The sequence below is a fragment of the Pollachius pollachius genome (assembly GCF_949987615.1).
Source record: "Pollachius pollachius genome assembly, chromosome: 3".
Lineage (NCBI taxonomy): Eukaryota > Metazoa > Chordata > Actinopteri > Gadiformes > Gadidae > Pollachius > Pollachius pollachius.
The window spans coordinates 7,361,309-7,382,458 of record NC_136936.1 but is presented as its reverse complement, the minus strand read 5'-3'; the positions used below and the strand labels follow the sequence as shown (position 1 = coordinate 7,382,458).

The window sequence follows — 21,150 nt, the reverse complement described above, 5'->3', positions numbered from 1 at the left end:
TTTATGACAATATTGATAATACAATATGATTTGGTGCCTTACCTTGTAATGCAGTCAGTCTATGATCCTGTGGAGCATAGCTTAAGTTAACGATAATACAGTTGTGGTTTCATTTTTATTTGGTTATATAAAGTGCTTTTATGCCACATAGAACTATACAATGTATTTAAGATCTACCTTTGTGGCACAGCAAAGAAGTACGTATAACAAATTATAGGCAAGGGTTGGAGATGACAGACATAACACAATATGATTAAATGATATGTATGCATGATTAAATCATGCATACTTGATAAACATTAAACCCTTTAGCAAGATTAATATGAATCATTGTTAGTTATGTTAGAAGTAATGGGGTTTTGGTCATTGTTGAGTAATTAATCATGACATTTCTCATAATGGGGTTGTTTGAAAATTTTCATTAGCCTAGGATACAGTAAATATACTTTGATTTAGGATTTTTCAGTACTACAACACTTCAATCCTCTCAAAATGGCAGTATCGCCAACAAATATCCCATGATGCATTCTGATGTACAAGCCTTATATAAATAAACAATAATTTCAAATTAATTACAGAAAGATATGGACAGATTGTCAAACAAAAAACATTTATAAAACACATGCTGTAACGAGATATATGTGGAAAACGCAATTATTAATTCTAAGAACAGTGATATGGTACGGCCAATTGTAAGTGATCTCATCTTGGAGATTTTTTTAAACCATAACTTGTACATATTGCACTTTGCAGAATATGCATGCCTAATCCTGGCTGAAAAGTGTCCAATGTCTTCCTATTCGCATGTGTAATGCTTCCATACATCATTATCAATGTAATTTCTCTTTTACTCATCTTATTCATTCCACCCCTTTGACAATATAGGAATTGTTTCAAAAACAAACACTAGGGGGCAGCAGCACACAAGAGCAGACCCCTTCTTTGAAGATAAACATCTGAAATGTAAACCAAGGTAGAGAAATTGTTGAAACAAGTCTTCAGTTACAATCGTTTATAAAATGCCAAACGATTAATTAATACATATATGGCCACAGGGGGGGCAGTAGAGGCAAATTGGAAAGGCACAAGAGCTGTATTTCTCGGTCTGGAGTCTATGCATATATCTATTACACCACCTGGTGGTTTGAAACGTCATTTTTTACTACATCTGGTCAATTAAAATGGCCTGGATACCGTGGAATTAAATGTGCTTCTATTGTGAAGACAAGGTTATAAAAGTTTGGCTTCTGCTTGCGCTACATGTCAGCATATTGGTGTGAAAAGGCCTGTAAAGTAACCGGTAGGATTCTCAGAGAGCAACTTTACCTTACATTATGACAGTTGGTCAGAGTTATGGAGGCTGGCAGAAAGGTCCCACAAGGAATCCCCTCAGAGGTTGACATTAACACTTTGTCCCTGCACTGGAAAGGTAACTACAGTTAATCCTACGTGACATGAACCCACCAGCGGCCGCGGTGTATGGCCAATGTTACTCAGAGGGCAGGTTTATGAATGAAAAATGTAAATAAATCCCACCAAATACCTTCCGACAATGAAGGCAGCTTCTCAAGTTTCGAGGTTCGGCCCAATCAGGCCTCAGTACATGAGGGTTTCAATCATGTGACCAGCCCGCCATCTTGGTCCTTCTTGACCAACAATTCTAGACGTCACGTGGCTACGTCTAGAACGTGGTTATCATTCATAACATAATGGGAGAAAAAGCACCAAGATGGCGGCTGGGACTGTTCGTGATGTCATGCGAGACACTCCTCTGATTTGTTCTGGTGATCCCCCCGAGGCAGTGGGGGTGGGGTGGGGGTGGGCTCCACCCTCCCAGCTCAGCCCTTGCTGATGGTGTTATAGGAAGGCTGGGCCGCGGGCTCCAGAGGCTGCTTGGGGGCCGCTCTGTGGTGCAGGGGTCCGGGCGGCGGGGGGCCGGCGTCCGTCGGGCCGTCCCCCAGGATGGGCCTCAGGTCCCCCTCGGGCTCGTCGCAGTGCGGCAGCTCCAGGAAGCTGGTGAGGCCGTGCAGGTCGGCCATCTTGTGGAAGGCGCGCAGCAGGAGGTACATCATCATGAGCCCCACGAACAGGTAGACTGCAGGAGAGGAGGGGCGGGAGGACGTCACGTGAGCTGCTCCTACCTTTCATTTTACTCTAAAAAGGTGAGATATTATACCACCAGGTGTGAGTGGGAAAAGCCGTTTGGAAGATCGGCCTCTTCTGACATCACAAGTGGGCCTGTCCAGCTAGATGTGCACCTGGTTGTATAATATGTCTCCTTTAAGCAGACGCCTACGTCTGACAGTTAATTTGGTTTTAGATACATGGCGTCAAAAGGTGCAAGGTGTCCGATTATTCGTTTAAAACATTCAAAGAACTACACTGATAGACAGAATGTGAAGCAATAACCGTTTCGGCCTTATTTTAAAAGGCGTCCATGTATTAGGTTGTTTATTCGGCCAAATCACACATTTAAGTAAGCAGTTAGAGGAAAGGCATCCTCATTATGTTTATGATTTCCCCCTGCAATGACTCCATGAAGGGCCGAGGTAGGAAGTGATCTGAAATATCAGAGGGTCCCTGGAATAATAAATATATTTTTAAAATGTAACTTTTTACTAGAATATGCAAATATGCTCTTATAGTACAGATGATTACCCATTTTACTCTGTAATGTTGAGTTATATCTAGAAACCTGTGCATACAGCCCTTTATGTAGACTGGCAAGTTTCTTTGTATGAAGGTGTTTCCATGGTGCACCAACTCTGCTCTCCATACCCACTGAGCTGAGGTCCAACGAAATGACCACTCTTCACGTACAAGTAGGTCAACACCCCAACCACAAAAACTGTTTGGGATTACAGGGGCCTCAGTACAGTGAGAACCTTTTCTATGTCATTAGTGGACTGCAGAGGTGGAACACAGCTTCTGACTATTACTGTTAAGACTGGTAATGTGGGACAGACCTTACGACAGTGGTAATCAGGGTTTCACGTATGCCAAAACGTCATTATTTCAACTACAAGGTATTTCTAGCGACTCGTTAGTGATAGTTATGGTGACTAGGTGGAATCTATTTTTTTGTTTTCCAAGCAAAAGCTGTTTCATCCCTTCTTAGAAAAGTTCTTAATATAGCCTACAAAAAAATAAGTGTTTTATGTTTCTTAGATATTATAAATAGAATCAAAACCCCAAACTCCTGCCGTTGCTATGCGGCCTGTGTAGCCCCAACGCCACTTCAGTAACAAAATAAGCCACATCAAGGTCTGAATGGCAAACAATCCAACCACTGTTACGGTTGGTCTGTGATTCTCTCTGGGCCCCCTGGGGCAGAAGACCCAGACCAAACATGAACAAAACATGGGCCTAAGGACAGCGGGAAGTCTCGCAGGGCTTGTTCTCAGTACCACCACAACAAGTCTGAGTGACTCAGCAAACTTTCATAATCCACGAGACGGACGTCCCCCACCCCACCCAACCCCTTGCTCCCACCATACTGGGCTCTGCACACACTGGCTGGGGGGGATTATCGAAGTATATAGAGGGGAAGGTTAAAAACAACAGGGCCGCGTGTCTTCATTTGGCTGATAAATGGGTCATATAACTGTAAGTCTGACTAACACTTTCATTAACACTTTCAACCTCATTAATAGCCACTCATTTGGTTTGTATGAAAAGCTCATACGAGCTATCAGTTTTACAGTTGCCATACAAAACAATATGATTGCACGTGAATTAGCATCTGCCAAACCATACGGGGAAGTCTGCGAATGATTAGATCCTGCAAAAGTGGTCAAACAGGCTAGTTGGTTGTGTGAGATCCCGCTTTATACAAGAGGGGAATAAACAAATGACTATCGTACTGGTTTATTGTGTTGGACAGGTGGAAAATCATGGTGGTAACATGTTGTAAATGTCTATCAATTTTATTGTTTTAATTGTACGGCATCTTACTTTATGCCATCGGAATGACATAATGTCACAATGACAATGTCATTGGATGGCTGAATGCTAACTGGATGCTAACTGTAGCATTTTCTTGGCATCAGCTACTCTGAAGTCATCCTAGCTGCCGCTCCAAGGCACCTTACAGGGAACTTAGATACATTTCATCAAGAAGGCGCCAGCGGTTAGATGTCTTGCTCAAGGATGACCAAGCCAAATTATACTGCAGACTCCAATCTTTATATCTCTCCAACTTCCCTGTTCATCAAAACACTGACTCATAATGACAAGTACCGTGTTTACCATCTTCAGACATTATTCAGGGTTCAGAGTATTGTTTTATGGTATCGTGGCCATATTGCAGGGTTAAGTGTCATTTGACACAGAACAGACTTTGTTGCTGACAGGTGGCCATTTGTCTCGTGTGTGTAATTGTTTCCTTACATTAAGTCAACCCAGTGTGAGGTGAGGTCAACCCAGGCTTGTAAAACAGGTAGTGCAATTTAACTCTGCTGATCCGAACAGGCTCTACACCTGCTTATCAAACACAGAGACCGGATGCCCAATAGGATGTGTGTAAAGGCGGAAGAGCACATGTTTTTCCCTGGATAGAAAGATTTGAGGTAAAATGACTGACTGTCAAATTGACTGTCAAATTGACTGTCAAATTTACCCTGCCGCCTCCAGCTCTCCACAAAACACTGAGGTGTCTTTGAAACACTATTCTCCAACAAGCGTTTCTCCCGGTGAAACTCTGTTCTTTGTAACTGCGATATGCGCATTAGAGGGATCTGGTGGCCCAGAATCATAGTCAGCACTGCACCGGGAAAGGCGCAAAGGAAGACAGGAGCTGCGATTGGCCCGTTAAAGGTACGGTAGGCTCATTTTGAGCCAGGAGAAACCAGCCCTTAGTTTCCTTTGAGAAACAAAACTTTAATGGGTTTGTATTAAGAAGAAAACCAAAGGTGACCTATTGAATTCAGATCAGTAATACCAAAAATACCAAAAATAGAAACACCTGCACGTTTGATTATGTGAAGGGGGAGACTGCTCACATTTGTACACCTATTCATTCGTATAAAAAAAAAAAGAATAATACCAAGATTTATTCGAAGGTTCATATGCTACAACCTCCAAAATGTTTTATTGCCAAAAAAAATGATGCCCTGTAGCAGCTGAAGTTCCACACCAACCATACCATGTAAAACAGTGGCTTAAACAAAGATAATGATTGTGCTGTAAAAAAGGAGCCTAGCTGACCTAGATTGGGTCTTTTACCACCACAGGGGTGTAGAATGGATGAATTCTACAACTATTCATCTTGAAAGTACACTTGGACCCATGACTTACAGTTACTCGCCCTGCCCATGATTCACTCATGTGGCTTATTTTGGGGAAGGGAATGCTGTGAATACAACTTATTGTTTAGGGTTGTTTTGCACAAGCTTCAATGTCTGTCAATGCACTTTTAACATTGAAGCTCCGGGTGCACTTTAACTGTTCAAGTTTTACCCTAACCAATTTGGTTTTCTGAGTCATTAATGAAAATGTCTACAGGTAGACTTCAGACACTGTTTTTCAACCTGTAGTGAGGGAGGTTACTGCAGGTCCATGGGGGTTTAATTCATTTACAATAATATAAAGAAAATAGATAAAGATATAAAATATATATTATAATAATTCATTAAATATTGTGGCATTTCGTTGTAATGTTTTCCATTTATATTTTTTGTTCATTTTGTGTTTGCTACATAAACAACTAGGAGCATAAGCAGCATAAGCATTCCTTTTACATATGGACACTTTTGGGTCCTCTGGCCACGGCCTTCCTGCAGTAATAATTGTGCATAAAGGGGGGGGGGGGCTCTGGCCCTATTTGCTCAGCCACTGCATGTGTATTTATCTATTTTAAGCCGTTGACGTGGTCCGCGAAAGCTCTCGATGACAATTTAGTGGTACACCTACCATCGAAAGCTGGGTAACCTCTGGGCTGGGCCAAGCTAGGCGAGGCTAGGCTAAGCTAGCTCTGTACTCACCCATGACAACCACCTTGTACAGCGACCGGTACCTCTGGCCCGGCTGCTCCCCGGGCACAAAGTCCCCGAGGCCCACCGTGCACAGGGACATGAAGCAGAAGTACACGGCGTCCAGGAACGACCAGGAGCCCTCGATGGCGCGGAACACGAAGGCCGGCGCCACGAAGAAGCAGAGCAGCACCGCGGCCAGCAGGAGGGCGAAGTGGAGCTGGGAGGCGGGCCTCGGCTCCAGCCCCGACCGCTGGAACAGGGCCTGGGGGGCGTAGACCAGCGGGTACATCAGCCGCTGGACGCTGGCCGTCAGCACCAGCATGGTGAACGGCACGCCGATCAAAGCGTACAGGATGGAGACGGCCTTCCCCATGTCAGACAGCGGCGTGGAGTGGCCGTAACCTGCAGGGGCCGAAGACGGCATGAGTATTAGGACTCCACGCATGAGTACCGGTTAGAGTATGAAGGCGTAGGAGGGAATATGAGTGAGTATGAGGGAATATGAGAGTATGAGGGAGTATGAGGGAATATGAGAGTATGAGGGAGTATGAGGGCGTATGAGAGAGTATGAGGGGGTATGAGGGAGTATGAGAGTGTATGAGGGAATATGAGAGCGTATGAGGGAATATGAGGGAGTATGAGAGTGTATGATGGAGTATGATGGAGTATGAGGGCATATGACTGAGTATGAGTGAGTGAGTGGGTGAATGAGTGAAGGTGTGTGACTATACTGCAACAAAAGAAGGCACCCATTTGGTATTTGTGTTGACAATCAAGGAAAGATCGGTGTCTGAGAGAAACACAAATCACAAATCACTGTATGCACAGTCTGGTAGGCCTACCCTTCAATGCAATTAGCCAGATATTGTTCCTGAGAAGCAACTCCCACACTCACTGACACAGAGGACTGAACAGTTAAATATGATCCTCATGTATTAAAAGGAACCTGAAACAACATCTCAACGGAAGACAACATCTTCCGTTTGTTTTTGTGTACTTGCATCTCAGAACCCGGACCAGTACAGTGTGTGGACCCCACTTTGGTGACAGCTAATGGGGATCATTTTTAAACAATAAAACAATAAACAATATAGTGTGTGATCATGTTCTACATGTTTTCTTGATAGTCACACTTGTCTACGCTGCTGGTTTCCTGTTTTAGGTTTCTTTGACCTTCAAAGATCATTCTATCTCTGCAAACACATAGGAACATTGCAAACTGCTGCCCCCTGTTTCCTGACTGAAAATCATGTGACATGTTTTGAAATTTCAGCTCTTTTCTTCATGATTCAGCCGTTTTTTCCGGGTCTGTGCGACAAGATATATATATTGATTTTGTGCTGCCCGATGGACTCCTGTGGCCATCTAAACAAACATCTAAACAAAAACTGTATGGGCCCTGTATGTCCCCACCATGTGTTTCCCCCCCCCCCCCCCCTCTCTGGAGCCCTGGGACCTGTATCAACGTGTTTTCGGAATGGAAGTGTTCAAAATGGAGGGTAACCCTCATTGAACAATCATGGGCCAATGACAAGCAGGAAAAAAACATTGTCACTAAAGATTTCTTTGATAAGAAAAACAGGAAATGACCCCATTGTTTCTTTAAAGTCTAGGGGAAAAAATGTATAGCAAACCTACAATAGAAATGACAATCAAGTTATTATTCACCTAAGAATATCCTATTTGTATAAACATACCGTTCTAGCATGTCTGGCGTATTATACTGACTCAGGGAAGAGGACCCCCCTGCCTTGCATGGTCCCGTGGGCTGCGCCATTTAAACAACCAGGCAGTACTCATGATTGGGCATGGGACACAAGCTCAGGCTCGTTCACCCTGTAGCTGGCCACCGTTGATGAGGGTGTATAGTGTTGAAAGGCCGAAACACCCCCTGATTCAAAAGGTACACTACTGATGATGTGTTCCGAAAATGTACATCCTTCCCATGTCTGAGATACAGCTCCCACGCCACCCTCAACATCAAGGCAAACCTCGTGTGAATACGATACATTGGCACAACTGACAGTTACCGTCACGTCCCGTGTATTCATGGTTCTAGGTTTAGCACTCTCATTTCCACTGGTCTCTACCTCAAGTGGAATAGGGAATGGCATATTCCACTGAGACAGCTAGACATTTTTTCACTGAAGGACAGAGGGTAACTAAGGTGCCGCACACAAGCGTCACCACAGCATCAATAACCAACCCCAGGAATGACGTCCCTCATTCATACAACAAAAGGGGCTAAAGTTCCAGATAGCCTGTATTCAGTTCCACACTCACACTCACATTGAACCCAAAAGTAAAAAATGATTAACTCTTGGCTCTAGACTTGTGTGTGTACTGATTCTGTGTAACTCTTGTCAATTAGAGCCAGGTTGTGATAATACTAACCCTGTGTGAGGGCTTTAGGAAGAAAGCACATGAAGGGAAGTCTTAAAGGGCATTGTTCCATTGAGTTAATCGTTTTGTCTCATATCATTGATATGTGGTGACCATTTCATCGGTCAAACCACTCTGCTGCTTAGCAGACCACACAATACATCAATTTGGGCTACCGTGAAACTAAAATAAAATCATTGGATAAATCGACGATGGCAATCATTTTTTCAGTACAGCGACTTTAAATAAGTATGCAATTTGTCAGGGTTATTGATCCTGTATAGGTTGCAAGTACTTCCTTCTTTTCTACCCCTAACTGTGTGTGAGAGTGAGAGCAGTATATTTTAGAAAGGTAAAAATAAACATCTGACTACTGTAATTCCAAAATAATATTTCAGGAGCAAGTGGCACAAGCTCACCAATTAGACAAATGTTTAGAATGTTTCCCCATACCAGCGATTGCTGGTAATTCAAATTTAATTAAATGAACATATGAACAATGAACAACACAGTTGGTCGGCCCTTAGTGCTGGAGAGAAAAGCAATAAAAAGATTGTCAGGGCATAAAAAACGTTAATCTTCCTTGACTTCCTCTTATAGTTTTGCTAGATGCTTGTGTTTCAGTAAGCTTTGCTCATGTACAATGTATCAATGTCAGGTCCCTGTTATGAAAACAAGTTTAACACCTGGACAGGCCGAGAATATTTAGCATGAACGATATCTCTATCGTTGTTAGAAAACTGCATTTTCTATTCCAGGAAATGTATTCTGGGAATTGGTCAATGGCCCACAATCTAACCAAAAAGCTCACTGACAGCTCCTCATGTTTAGTTGAAATTTTCAAGGTCAGACAAAGCAGCGTTTGTGTGGGACACAATCTGGTTCCACCTGACCTTACACCAGGTAGGACCAGATCTAATCTGGGAGCCAGTAATCCTACTGTTATAGCGAAACTTCTGGGGGAGATGAGAGCGAACAGAGCCTGGGTTGGAAATCAGAAACTGCCAGGGGTTGGTTGTCAAGCACCCTCCTTAGTTATTAACCTAAAGTCTGATCTGACCTAATAATCAATATGAAGTTCACACTGCAGCTTACCTTGACTCTTAAACCTTGCCCCTCTGACTACACTTTGCGTTGCGAAAAAAGCAAACCACCAGTTTTGTCTCTCTTCAGTACACAGCCCTGTTAATGTAACGAGCAAACAGCACGGAGGGAGTTCTCACTAAAAACTTTCTCAATAGCAAAATATAAACAATCCTGACAAAATATCACATCATCAAACGAGCTGTGTGTGCACTTCAGTAATATGTATAGACACAGACAACGGAACGAAACACTTGACAGCAGACAATCAAACAATCCCAACTATAAAACTTTTGCTCCTGGGTTTATCGCGTCATCCACGTGTATCGCGATAGTTGGTGGACTAGAAACGCCTTTCAAAAGCTTTGGTCTTCTGAAACAATTTTAGATCTGGTGTAGGTCTTCCTGTTATTATCTCCAAACTTGTATTAAAAGTGAAACTAGAAAACGGCAATGTCGGATTCGTGTCTATCAAAGCAAAGTTGTCATAAAGTAAGCGAAAACAAAGCCCACCCATTTAGAGGGAGATATGATTGGTCTATTGTACTGACAATTGAATTTAGTCTCATTGAATTTCTATTAGATGTTTATTTAAAGATAAAGAATTAATAAAATAAATTTGGAAAATCTAGAGAGCCTCCAGGCAGCATAGGCATCTCGCAAAACATCAAGTTCAACAACAAAGACAACTGAATAAGTTCCCAACACTCTCTCATCACTGTGGCCTTGAAAATAACACGGACCGCAAAAATACCACTGCCACATGTAAGTTATTGCCTGGTCACCAACAGGTAGGGGGGGGGGGTTAGGGCTAGGGTTACGTCCTACTACGTGGATGTTTACGTGGTCCCTTCACGGAGGTGGCGTTGCTAAAGTTTTCTAATCAGCACCGTTTGCCAGTGCCATTCTCCATCGTCAGATTAGTGTAATGGACGGGAACCCCGATGAAAAGAGACGACAATTGGCTATGGACGCAATAAGGGCGTTGGGGATTTATTGTGCTTTCCCAATGCGTCACCATCTCCTTATAACAAAAACACCAGACGTCATCTGCTTTGTTCCACTTACCGACCGTAGTCACCAAAGTGTTGGCGAAGAACATGGAGGAGGCCATGTCCCAGTTGGAGTTGAGGGATGAGTTCTTGAGGACCGACACCCCGTACTCGCTTGCGCTCAAAGCCTTGACCAAAAACTCTTCCAGCGCTGTCGCGTTGATGCAGGTCTGGTTGAGAAACTCTCTCTGCATAATTTGGATGTCATTTCTCAGTTTATCCTCCACCGGTCGCTCGATGCTGGAGAAAACCAGGGCACCGAGCAACAAGTAAATGACATAAAACAGTATGAAGCCTAGGAGCAGAAGCCAGGACTTACTCGCGGAAGAAGTCATGTTTGGCGGCACCGGTGTGGACTCGGGTCCAAAGGGTTTCGTTTACCATAACAGGGTAGCCTACTGACGTTGTCTCTGGAGAACTTCAGATCGACTACGATGAAAATCCCTCCTCTTCCTTCTCCTCCCAGTCGCTGTACCTCCTCCCATAGTGGACCTGCCAAGGGGGGTGTGTTCTGTCGGTCTCCCCACCAAGGGGACCAGTGCGCGTAAACGACAGCTTGTGCTTTTCTAGACTGAGACGCATGGTAATAAGTCACTCGATCGTGTCAATTTGGGTCAGGGTTTTACGGAGCCCGCTTTTGAAGTTTTCAAGATAAATAATTTCCAAACATAGCTTGGATGTGTGATTTGTTTTTCACATTCTTGATCTCCTGCTTACTTGCCGAATGGCCATGTTCAGTTATTGTAGCATAAATCGTATGAATGTCTTGATAAGTCTCTTTCACATGACTGTGTGTTCAGTTAAGTGCAAGGCAGCCTCATCACGATCATTCCCCGGACATTTAAATTAGGGTTTTTATCTGTAGGACTATGGGCAGACTCATATAGAATAGATAACCGTTGCCTTAGACAGGGAATGAAAGGAGCCTATTTTTAACGCGTCGACGCCGTACAATGCACCGTTATCATGGTGAAGCAGGCAGGCATTTGCCTAGAGTGCCTCTCATATCCTGTTAAGTCTTGGTCGACCAGGAGCTGATGCTGTTAATTCGTTTTTTTGTTTGATGAGATTAACACTTGATGTTGGTGTTGCATTAATGTTCCCCTGTTAAATTCTAGTGGCGACTCCTACGCAGAGTGTGGCACAAAGAGGAGATACACACTTGCCTTGCCTACTTAAGCAAATATGGAGGACTTTACCTCCACATGGGGAATTATTCAACATGCAATATCTCAAACACTCCCACCCTCACTCCTCTCCCTTTCCATTTCAAAAAGCTTTTTAACAAGCATGAAGCGTGACTAATTATATGACTTGAAATGGAAATTCCTCTTAGGAGCGTTATCCCATCCTTCAGGGGCACAGGTGGCTGAAAACATCTCTGGTATGGCTCGGCTCCACATGATCAATACATTGTTGTAGGAATGTTCCAGAACATGGTAACGCTTCTAGTCTGGTGTATGACCAGAAACGACAAGCTTCACTGGAAGCCTTGCTCAGTGGATCTTGGTCTGGCTCAGTGGATCTTGGTCTGGCTCAGTGGATCTTGGTCTGGCTCAGTGGATCTTGGCCTGGCCTAGTGGATCTTGGTCTGGCTCAGTGGACCTTGGTCTGGCTCAGTGGATCTTGGTCTGGCTCAGTGGATCTTGTTCTAAGTTGGTAGTGTTGTCTTTCATTTAGTGGCGCCACCCACCATTCTTAACAAGTGTACACCTCGAAAACACTGTGGGTGTTTTTGGGGGACTCAAAGTATCTGGTTGCATCAACAGTACATTTTGTTTGATTTGATAATGTAGTATACAGTATATATAATTGTTACATGTATAGACAGTAGGCTACTACATCAATTACCGTAAAAGACAATACCTAACACCCTTGTTTTTCTAATGACAATCATTTTGCACAACACCTGATGGATTCCTGATGGTAAAGGATATCTACATGATTGACCTGAATGTCTCCAAACTACCGGCCCTTCTGTATAACGTTGTCAATATAGCACCTGATCAGAGAATGTTAACAGGCAGCTCTTACAGCGGGATTATTTTATTACATCACTTGACAAGTTGACCTTTTTATTTTTTCCATTGTGAACAGTTCAGAAAATATTCATCTTTTTCTGCTGGAATCCACAGATTGTACAAATGGCTGACACTCACCACACATGACCTCTGACACATGACAGAATGTTGAAAGGAATCATAATTTGGTTGCAAAACGGTTCACTGCGCTATGGAGATGATGACAGTTTGATCGTTCCTCTCATGAGAACAGCGTTCAGATCGGCAGGTAGGCTCGGGTTTTGAATCAACACGGCAAAGTAATGGAATCAGTGCATTGACAGACAGACAGAAAGACGGACATGCAGTCAGACGGAGAGGAGATTAAGAGAAGGCTGGAGGCCGTTTTGTGTCGATTCGAGAATAAATTTGGCACTTTTAATTATTCATTTTCTTATTGGCACTGTTTGGAAGACGAATATATATTTTTTCTGATCAAAATTAATTCTCACATTTGCTAATAATAATATTTCCAGTGTTACTGACGGTACACAACAAAAACTCTTAAGAACTCACAACAAAATCACATATTTGCCATTTCTATTGTGACCAGAGAGAAATAATCAATTATAATCCCTCCTGTTGGGATAGAAAAAAGAGGTTTACTATCTTAAGTGCCATTTCAAGTTCAGCAAACAACAAAAGGTCAAGTTCGATGATCACATGGGATAAAATGATGTTTGACATTTGAAGGTTAACACACATCTTCGAGCGGTCAATTCACATGGTGGGAAAAAAGTAAATAACATAAACCAGGACAAATTAATCCTAATCTGATTATATTAATCAACTCTTTCTCAAAACCTTGGACTTTGGAGAAGGTCAAGGGATGATGAAAAAGCGAGTTAGTCTCAGGTGGATCAGCTGGTAACCAGAGCAACAGTGCTCTGTACCTGCTTTGTGGTCACTTTGGGATCACAAATGTTTCGAAAGAGATGAGAACCGGTCTTTTCAAGTCATCTTTTGAGGTTTTACCTAACGAGAGACGTTTCCTACTTCAAAAGCTTAAACTAGAGTCAGTGACTTAAATTAGTGATTCTAAAGTTTCGCCGGTAAGGTTTTCACCGCTACAACAACAGGAGGACCGTAGTGCTTCTTTACAAGCAGATTTCAAGTAGCCGTTAATGGAAACTACGCTCTCAACCATCGCCCTAAAAAGCTGCCCAGGTGCTTTCCCACCAAACAGTCTAGTCCATACACTTATTCTCTGAAAAAAAGCAAGAAGAAATCAACGGTGTTTGTGTCATGCATCAAGCTTTGCTGATATTATTGACATTTCATTTAAATTGCCAATAACTGATGCAATTTGTGGCAAATCTAAGTGATACGACTGTCAGGAAACGAGGAACTGCAACAAGGTCAAAAATAGGTTAGACGAATAGTCAAATCTAGGGATACGTTGCAGGTGATACACAGTGGATGTGTGAGGTGAACCTTTGACCCCTGTGGTCTTTAGAAAAAAGTGTTTGGGTCCAATTCCCTGGGGCTGTGGCTGAATCCTGTTGAAAGTCCAAAAGTCCACTTCCACCCAGGAGGTGCACCGTACAGCAGACAGACAGCCTGGAGCGGCGCCGGGCTCCCACTGCGACGCGTTACTCTGCGATGTTTCTGTTGTGGTCATACGACAGACGCCGCTTGGAGCTCTGAGCGTGCCGATTGGCCGAAGGGAGGCCAGGGGAGAGCCTGTGATTGGTTGGCCTGGATATGTTTCTGATTTCCTGAGAGATAGATAGTACAGACAGAGAGAGACAACAGAGAGAGAGAGAAAGAGAGAACCGACAGACAGACAGATAGAGACACAGCGAGAGAGGGAAGACGAGAGAGAGAGACACAGGTGTTTAAGTGAAGATAGTACAGTTCAGCCCTTATAAAAAGTCACATAATGGACTCTATTGTTCGCAGTCACTTAGTTACGCCGTTTTAGTGATTTTCTTTTCCACAGTTTTAACGGAAGATGTTCTGTTTCTTTATTTTATTCATTTTATGTTGATATGAAATCATGCCATTACAGCCATTTTCATCAGGTTTCTGAATGTCTTTCTGAATTTTTCACAGAACTTAAAGCATGCAAGTACAATTGAAACTAACACACAGACACACAACGCACACAAACAGCCGTGTGTCAAACATGCAAGGCAATAACCAGTTCAGGGACGGCAGCTAGGGGTGACGGGGGTTAGTGCCGAGGGACAGGCTGAAGTGGCTGGATATCGAACCAGCGACCCTGTATAAAAATGGCTAACCTTAAAACTGTTGTGTGTTTAACTGGTGTAAGAGTGGCGGAATGGGTTAAAGTGCCACACTGTCATGTTCATATCTGTGTCCATATCACAACCCTGTTTGTGTGTGTGTGTGTGTGTGTGTGTGTGTGTGTGTGTGTGTGTCAGTGTGTGTGTGTGTAAGTGCGTGAGTGATTGAGTGAGAGATTGAGAGTGGGTGTGAGAGAGACCGACTGCTTACTCCATTCATTTCTTGATGAAGAGACTAAATTGCAAAACCCAAAGGAGATTAATTAGCTCTCTCCCTCTCGCTCTGCTTCATTTTATCTGAAGGCTCCTTCAAGTAATTCCACCGCCAACGTTGCGTGTGAATTAAGCAGAAGTTCAGATAGTAATACATTTTGTAACACCTTGACAACCAGAGACAAGCAGAAACAAGAGTGGGCGCCTGATGGATGGCATGTTGCTTCCTTGTGATTCAATATGTTTAAACACTTCTACTCATTTGTATGGGAGCAGAAAGAGAAACACACCACTACTGCGATGGTTTGACTGCACTCTCTTGCTAGATGCAAAAAAATGTTTACATGGAGATTAATAATTATTACTCAGTGATAATTACAAATCTATATTTATAAATTAGAACTTGCCAAGATCCAAGAAATTAATTAATTAATGAACAGCAGCTGCCTGCCACGAGGAGACAATAAACGCTCAAGATGACCTTTAAAGAGGTTCATGAATAAAGGGACGCATTAAACCCATTGACCGAGCATCTTATCAGCCCAACCCGATTGAAGATGAGGAATGTTAATGAATGTGAACTTTATGGTGTGTGACCTGGGTTTGTGTGTGTACTGAATACACTCACACAACAATCTGCATGTACTCACAGTGTAGGCCGGCTCCAGGTGTAAGGTCTTGAGTAGCAGGTTGCGAGACACGCCATTAGTCCTCTTGTAGCGCTGGCCAATCATTTTGTTCAAGTCGTGGAAATTGTCCAACAGACTGCAAGGAACCCCCCCAAAGAGAAAAACAAGCAAATAAGTTATGATGAACAGACACCAACTACAGACACAATACAGATTGCTTGCAGCTTTCCTGCAACTGTGGGCAAATATGTAACAATAGGTTCATTATCCAGCATGGCTTCTGGATAATAATTCACATGACTCTGGTACGGTGTGACATACATGGTGTATCACACTTTCCACCGCCAGCCACCTACTGGGACATGGACTGTTTAAGTGTCACAGTGCCTACATAACATTAACATATAACATTACCCAACCACGCACGCAAACAACAACACACGCACACACTCACCCACCCAAACACACACCCACACATCTACACAGCCACATATACAGCCTTTTTCTCTCGTCTATTTGGGTGTTCAGCATGATTATTAGTCCTGTTTTAGACTGTGTTGTACTGTATTGGATACAGAAACAGGGATACTGCATTCTTTATGTGGGGACACCGCCCTCTAGCTTTCACCGCAAACTCCACAGGTCATGCGTTGCTCCTAGTTTCAAAAGAAGAGTTCCCAAATGTACTTTTAATATCTGAACTTATACAATTCTGTCCTACTATTAACTACATGAATAAAAGCGTAATGTTAGGACTTCCAGTGAATTCAGAGACAGGTCATTAAGGAGGAGGTAGCCTACGGATGAAACCCTGTATCTTTTGACTCCATTATCCCGTTATCCCATTCTGTACTTAAAGGTTTTATGAGCGATTCTAGGCCGAAACATAAATTATCACATTCATCTGATCTTTCCTCACGATCCGTTAGCTGCCCGCCCCATAAGCAGGCAGTCAAAAAATCGCGTCTCTGTAGGCAGCCTGTGCTCCGAGATCGGACACAAAAACAAATGGTACTACCAACCACTCAAACCCAAACTAAATAGTCTTCCAGCCAATCACCGACAAGGGTGGTGTAGGGTGTTGTAGGGTTTTGCGCTGCGTTCATGATATTTTTGACTGGATGCACGAAACACGGAAGGGAGGGGCGAGCTGGCTCTGTTTGTTTGGGATCTCGCTTCAAATACCAACAGAAGTGACATCGCCCAACATCGCTGATACAACCTTTAAGGTCTCTTTAGTTTGGTAAAGTTCTGCTCCTGCCAGGGGTGGGGAGGCACTCACCCCTGGTCTTGGGTGGTCCTGGAGTGGTGTCGCTCTCCCTGAAGGAGCTGGGTCAGCGTTGGGACCGTCCCAGACTCCACCCCCATCTCAGAGGTTAGTGTTGGGACCATCCCAGACCCAATCCCGGGGTCAGAGGCCAGCTGGCCTGAGGAGGGGAAGGCCTCAGACAACACGTCCATCTGCAGAGCACACACACACACACACACACACGCACACACACACACACACACACACACACACAAAAACACAGACACACACAGACAGACAGACAGACAGAAACACACACACACACAGACACACAGAGACACACACACTCACACACACACAGTCTCACACAGACACACAGACACACACATACACACACGCATGCACACGCACACAAACACACAAACAAAGACAAGATGGTTAGGGGACTAGTGACAAATCTCACAAATCAAATAAAATAAACATCTGTATAATACTTATATATCATGTTGTAAAACAAGTTATTTTCAGTATTACTATCTGAAGGAATGCATACTCTGTGATGATGTCGTGCAGCCAATAGCAAATTTCCTTTTTATATTACACTGGTTGCATTTTATGTCGGTAGGCCACAGGAAATGTTCTGCCGGGGTGGGAAACCAGTCTGCCAGTGTGAACCTGCTGGAGGGCCCGGTATGAAAGTTGACATTTCTATGATGCGTTAGGGTAAATGCAGTTTGTTGCCGGGTTACAGCGAACAGCCACAGGATTCTAGGAAAAGATTGAGCGCTCGCAGGATGCTGTGAAGAGGAGCCCTTGATGCTAACCACTGTGTGAAATGTCCTGACACGGAGTTCTGCTATACCTTGTGCTGAGTCAGATTTTATGGAGAACTTCTTTCTGTAACCTGGGGTCTTTTGAATTGCTGAAAAGCACACAAGGTTTTTTGACCTAGGATGACCATGTTTATTTTGGAAAAACTTTATTTGGATCTCAATGTTGCACAGATGCAACTATAGAAACACTCCACTTCTGGCTACATGAGACTATGTTATGTTATGGTATTTTTTCAAAAAATTGTATTGTGATCACTAATTGTCTAAGTGTCTCACTTGCATATAATCACGATGATAAAGATAGTGACATTTATAAATACAGTATGTTGTCATCTTTTTTTTTCATTTATTTTCTCAGTCAGTGGCCAAATATCTAAACCTGACGGTTTAAACAGCGTCAAGAAAATGAAACGGCAAGCGGAGGTTTATGAGGGGAAGTAGGAAGCAAGACTACTGTACCACATTCTGATTGGACGAGGGCCTCCCTCTCTGCTCTTCCCCAGCTGCGATTGGCCACAACTGTGCTACTGGGTCACCGCTCGCAACCAATGAGTCCTGAGAAAAAGCTGTCCAGCAGTCGTCTGATTGGTGGAATGAGTCATCCGTCCAGCCAGGTGTCCATTGGGTTAACTTCCCTGTAAGTGACAAGCATTCATACACAGGCACACCCACACACACATAACCATATTTAACAGACAGAATATATGAAGATTCAAAATATTACCTATGGGAAATGCAACAAAAAAGAGATTGTAATGGTGGTTGAACACTGCTGGGTGAGACCTATGTATTGCTTCTAGAGCCACCTGTCAATCAGATTGACTAAATGTTCACAAAGTGATCCAATTCTGTGCTGAGCGATCAAAGAACAGCAGAGACAGCAGGCTATCGATCAGTGGTGTAGCCCACGCTTTGGCAGCGAACACTTGTAGCAGTCAATGCATATTATGGGCTGTACGGGGAGGAGCTAAACTCTTTGTGTGTTGTTCCTTTGTCTGTTTGTCTGAGAGTAGTCAAGAGAACTCCTAGAAAGCTTGTGTGTGTGAGCTCATGGTAGCCGCAGCTTGGGAGGCAATGGGTAGGAGAGGCAGCCACACACACACAAACACACCTCTTAACCCTGGTTTGAATGATTTATACCACCCAACTAGAAGGGAGAGAGAGAGAGAGAGAGAGAGAGAGAGAGAGAGAGAGAGAGAGAGAGAGAGAGAGAGATAGAGAGCTAAGGAGTCTAGGAATCCAGGTCACACCAGATTATATCTTCTTTTTCCACTGGAGGGCCAAGCAGAGCTGACCCACCCTGACCCACACCAGACCAGTGATGGCGACAAGACCCCACCATTGACACGCAAACACACACATTGAGTAAGAGTGAAATAAGGGTGACATACAACTTAGCCAAACACGATCCTGGTCTGGCCTTAGTTAGCCTATTAGCCCTGGTTGGCCATTTATAGCAAGACATAATCATACACAACAAAAAGCACCCACCAACCTGGACATGTTTGTTATGTTACACTGAACACCAGACCCACACAGACACTCCCATGGGCAAAACATAAGTGGAACTTAAAAACAGAAATCCTACCATGCGGATACACTCTATTTCATGTAATCATGCGAGTAATTTGGCTAATGCTGAATGGCTAAAGCTAAGCGCTCTCACACAGAGTGCAAATAAGTGTGTGTGTGTGTGTGTGTGTGTGTGTGTAAGTGTATATGTGTGTGTATTTGTATATGTATGCGTGTGTCCAGTGAAACTTGATAGTGGTCATTGTGAGACAGCAGATACAAACTACAAGGTTACAAGCCACTGTATCCTCAAATGCACTGCTGCCAAATAATGAGTGCCAGAGTGCCAGACTTTTATCACAAGCATTGAATACAAATGAAAAATAGACCGAAGAGGGATGCATTCAGTAACCCACTCCGTGTATTAAAATCGCTTTACTATCACATCTTATTAGAGGTATGGAGATGTGATTTACAAAATGGGTGTGTGTAGACAGGTGTTTTAGTAGTCTAGGATTTAGTATTCTGTGCTTGTTTTGTTTTGGGGGACATCTTGAGATCTCAGGATATCTCAGGAGCTCGTGTTTGTTCTCAGTGTACTTCTAGCCAACAGCAGCTTTATTGGCTGTCACAAGAAGCACAAACTCATTTAAACAAACCCAGACGGAAGGGCAGACAGACAAGCGCACACACATGCTCACTCACACACACACACACACACACTCACACACAAAAGGAAGTAGGTGGATAGAGAAAGAAAGAGAGTTGGAAATAGAGGGAGAGGTAGAAAGAAAAGGGGAAGCATGAGATATAACAAAGGACAGAGAGGTATGTATGCAGGTGAAACGAGAGATACAGAGAGAAAGGGAGAGACCGAACGAAAGAGAGGGAAAGTTAAATAGAGAGAGAGAGTGTCAGGAATGAGAGAGGAATGCACACAGGTTGACCAAGGAGAGAGAGAAAGATACAGAGAGAAAGAGAAATTGAACGAAGTATAAAGACATAGTAAGAGAGAGAAAGGTAGTAGAGAGAGAAAGAGAAAGGGAGAGAGAGACATAGAAAGCAACAGAGCAACAGAGCAACATAACTAACCGAGTACTCACCAGGGTTTTCTGTGTTCCCACAAGCCTCTGGGGCAGAAGGAGCAAATCCCTCGCTCCAGCCGGGCTCTGCGTCCGCCTGCATGAACCCCCCAAACTCATCTTCCTCCTCCTCCTCCTCCTCCTCCTCCTCCTCCTCCTCCTCATGTGTCTCGTCGTTCTCCTCCTCCTCCCCCTGCTCCCTTCGCTCGGTGGCCACAATGGCGCTCTGCTCCTGTCTCCTCTCTTTAAGTCTCTCCTCCTCCTCCTCCTCCTCCTCCTGACCGGGCTCCTCCGTGCTCAAAGACAGCGTGGTTCCCTCCCCCGCCTCTTCCTCTTCCTCCTCCTCCTCCTCCTCCTCCTCCTGCGCTCCTCTTACTCCCTCCCTGCTCCCTTCTTCCACCCTGCTCTGCGTCCACGCGCTCTTCCCGCTTGCTCCCGGGCGTTGCGGGTCCGTTGCCATGGCTCCCGGCGGGGGATGAGGGGGGGCGGGATTAGCCGCGGCATGGGTTTTATAGGGGGGATCGGGTTGGGGGCGGCCGGTGGCGGTGTTTGTAATGGCAGGAATTAGTGAGAGGGGGCAACAGGTCACTACAGCCTCTACAGGGTTTTGTCCCCCGTCGCTGCTCCACCTCGCCTCCTCCCCCTCCTCCTTCAGGGGAGGTGGGGACAGGGAGGGTGCACAGCTTGCCTCTTGTGTCCATTCAGGGGCGAATTCCTGGAGTGTCTGTCCCTCTGCAGCGAAATCTGAAGCCTTCAGCGCGTCTCCCCTTTCCCTCTCCTGTTGCGGCTGCTGCAGTCTGATGTATTCGGCCTCGCCCCGGCCTAACTTCCCTT

The 21,150-nt window shown here is 44.2% G+C and overlaps 1 protein-coding gene across 1 annotated transcript; it reads right to left on the bottom strand.

The window, feature by feature from the left end:
* Window positions 1-128: 128 nt before the first annotated feature.
* kcnk6 (potassium channel, subfamily K, member 6) lies at window positions 129-10,904 on the bottom strand. The gene is made up of 3 exons (XM_079733552.1): window positions 10,506-10,904; window positions 5,982-6,374; window positions 129-2,095 (listed from the first exon to the last, which is right to left on the bottom strand). Exons 1-3 carry the CDS (start codon window positions 10,822-10,824, stop codon window positions 1,839-1,841), a joined length of 969 nt encoding a protein of 322 aa, XP_079589678.1. The 5' UTR covers window positions 10,825-10,904; the 3' UTR covers window positions 129-1,838.
* Between the last annotated feature and the right edge of the window lie 10,246 nt (window positions 10,905-21,150).

What these genes read in the sequence shown, in the direction of transcription:
- kcnk6 (XM_079733552.1), bottom strand. Translation starts at nt 10,824, where the DNA reads ATGACTTCTTCCGCGAGTAAGTCCTGGCTTCTGCTCCTAGGCTTCATA. An exon ending in CACTTTGGTGACTACGGTCG is followed by an intron (nt 6,375 to 10,505) that starts GTAAGTGGAACA and finishes CGGCCCCTGCAG; the next exon opens with GTTACGGCCACTCCACGCCG. An exon ending in GTACAAGGTGGTTGTCATGG is followed by an intron (nt 2,096 to 5,981) that starts GTGAGTACAGAG and finishes CCTCTCCTGCAG; the next exon opens with TCTACCTGTTCGTGGGGCTC.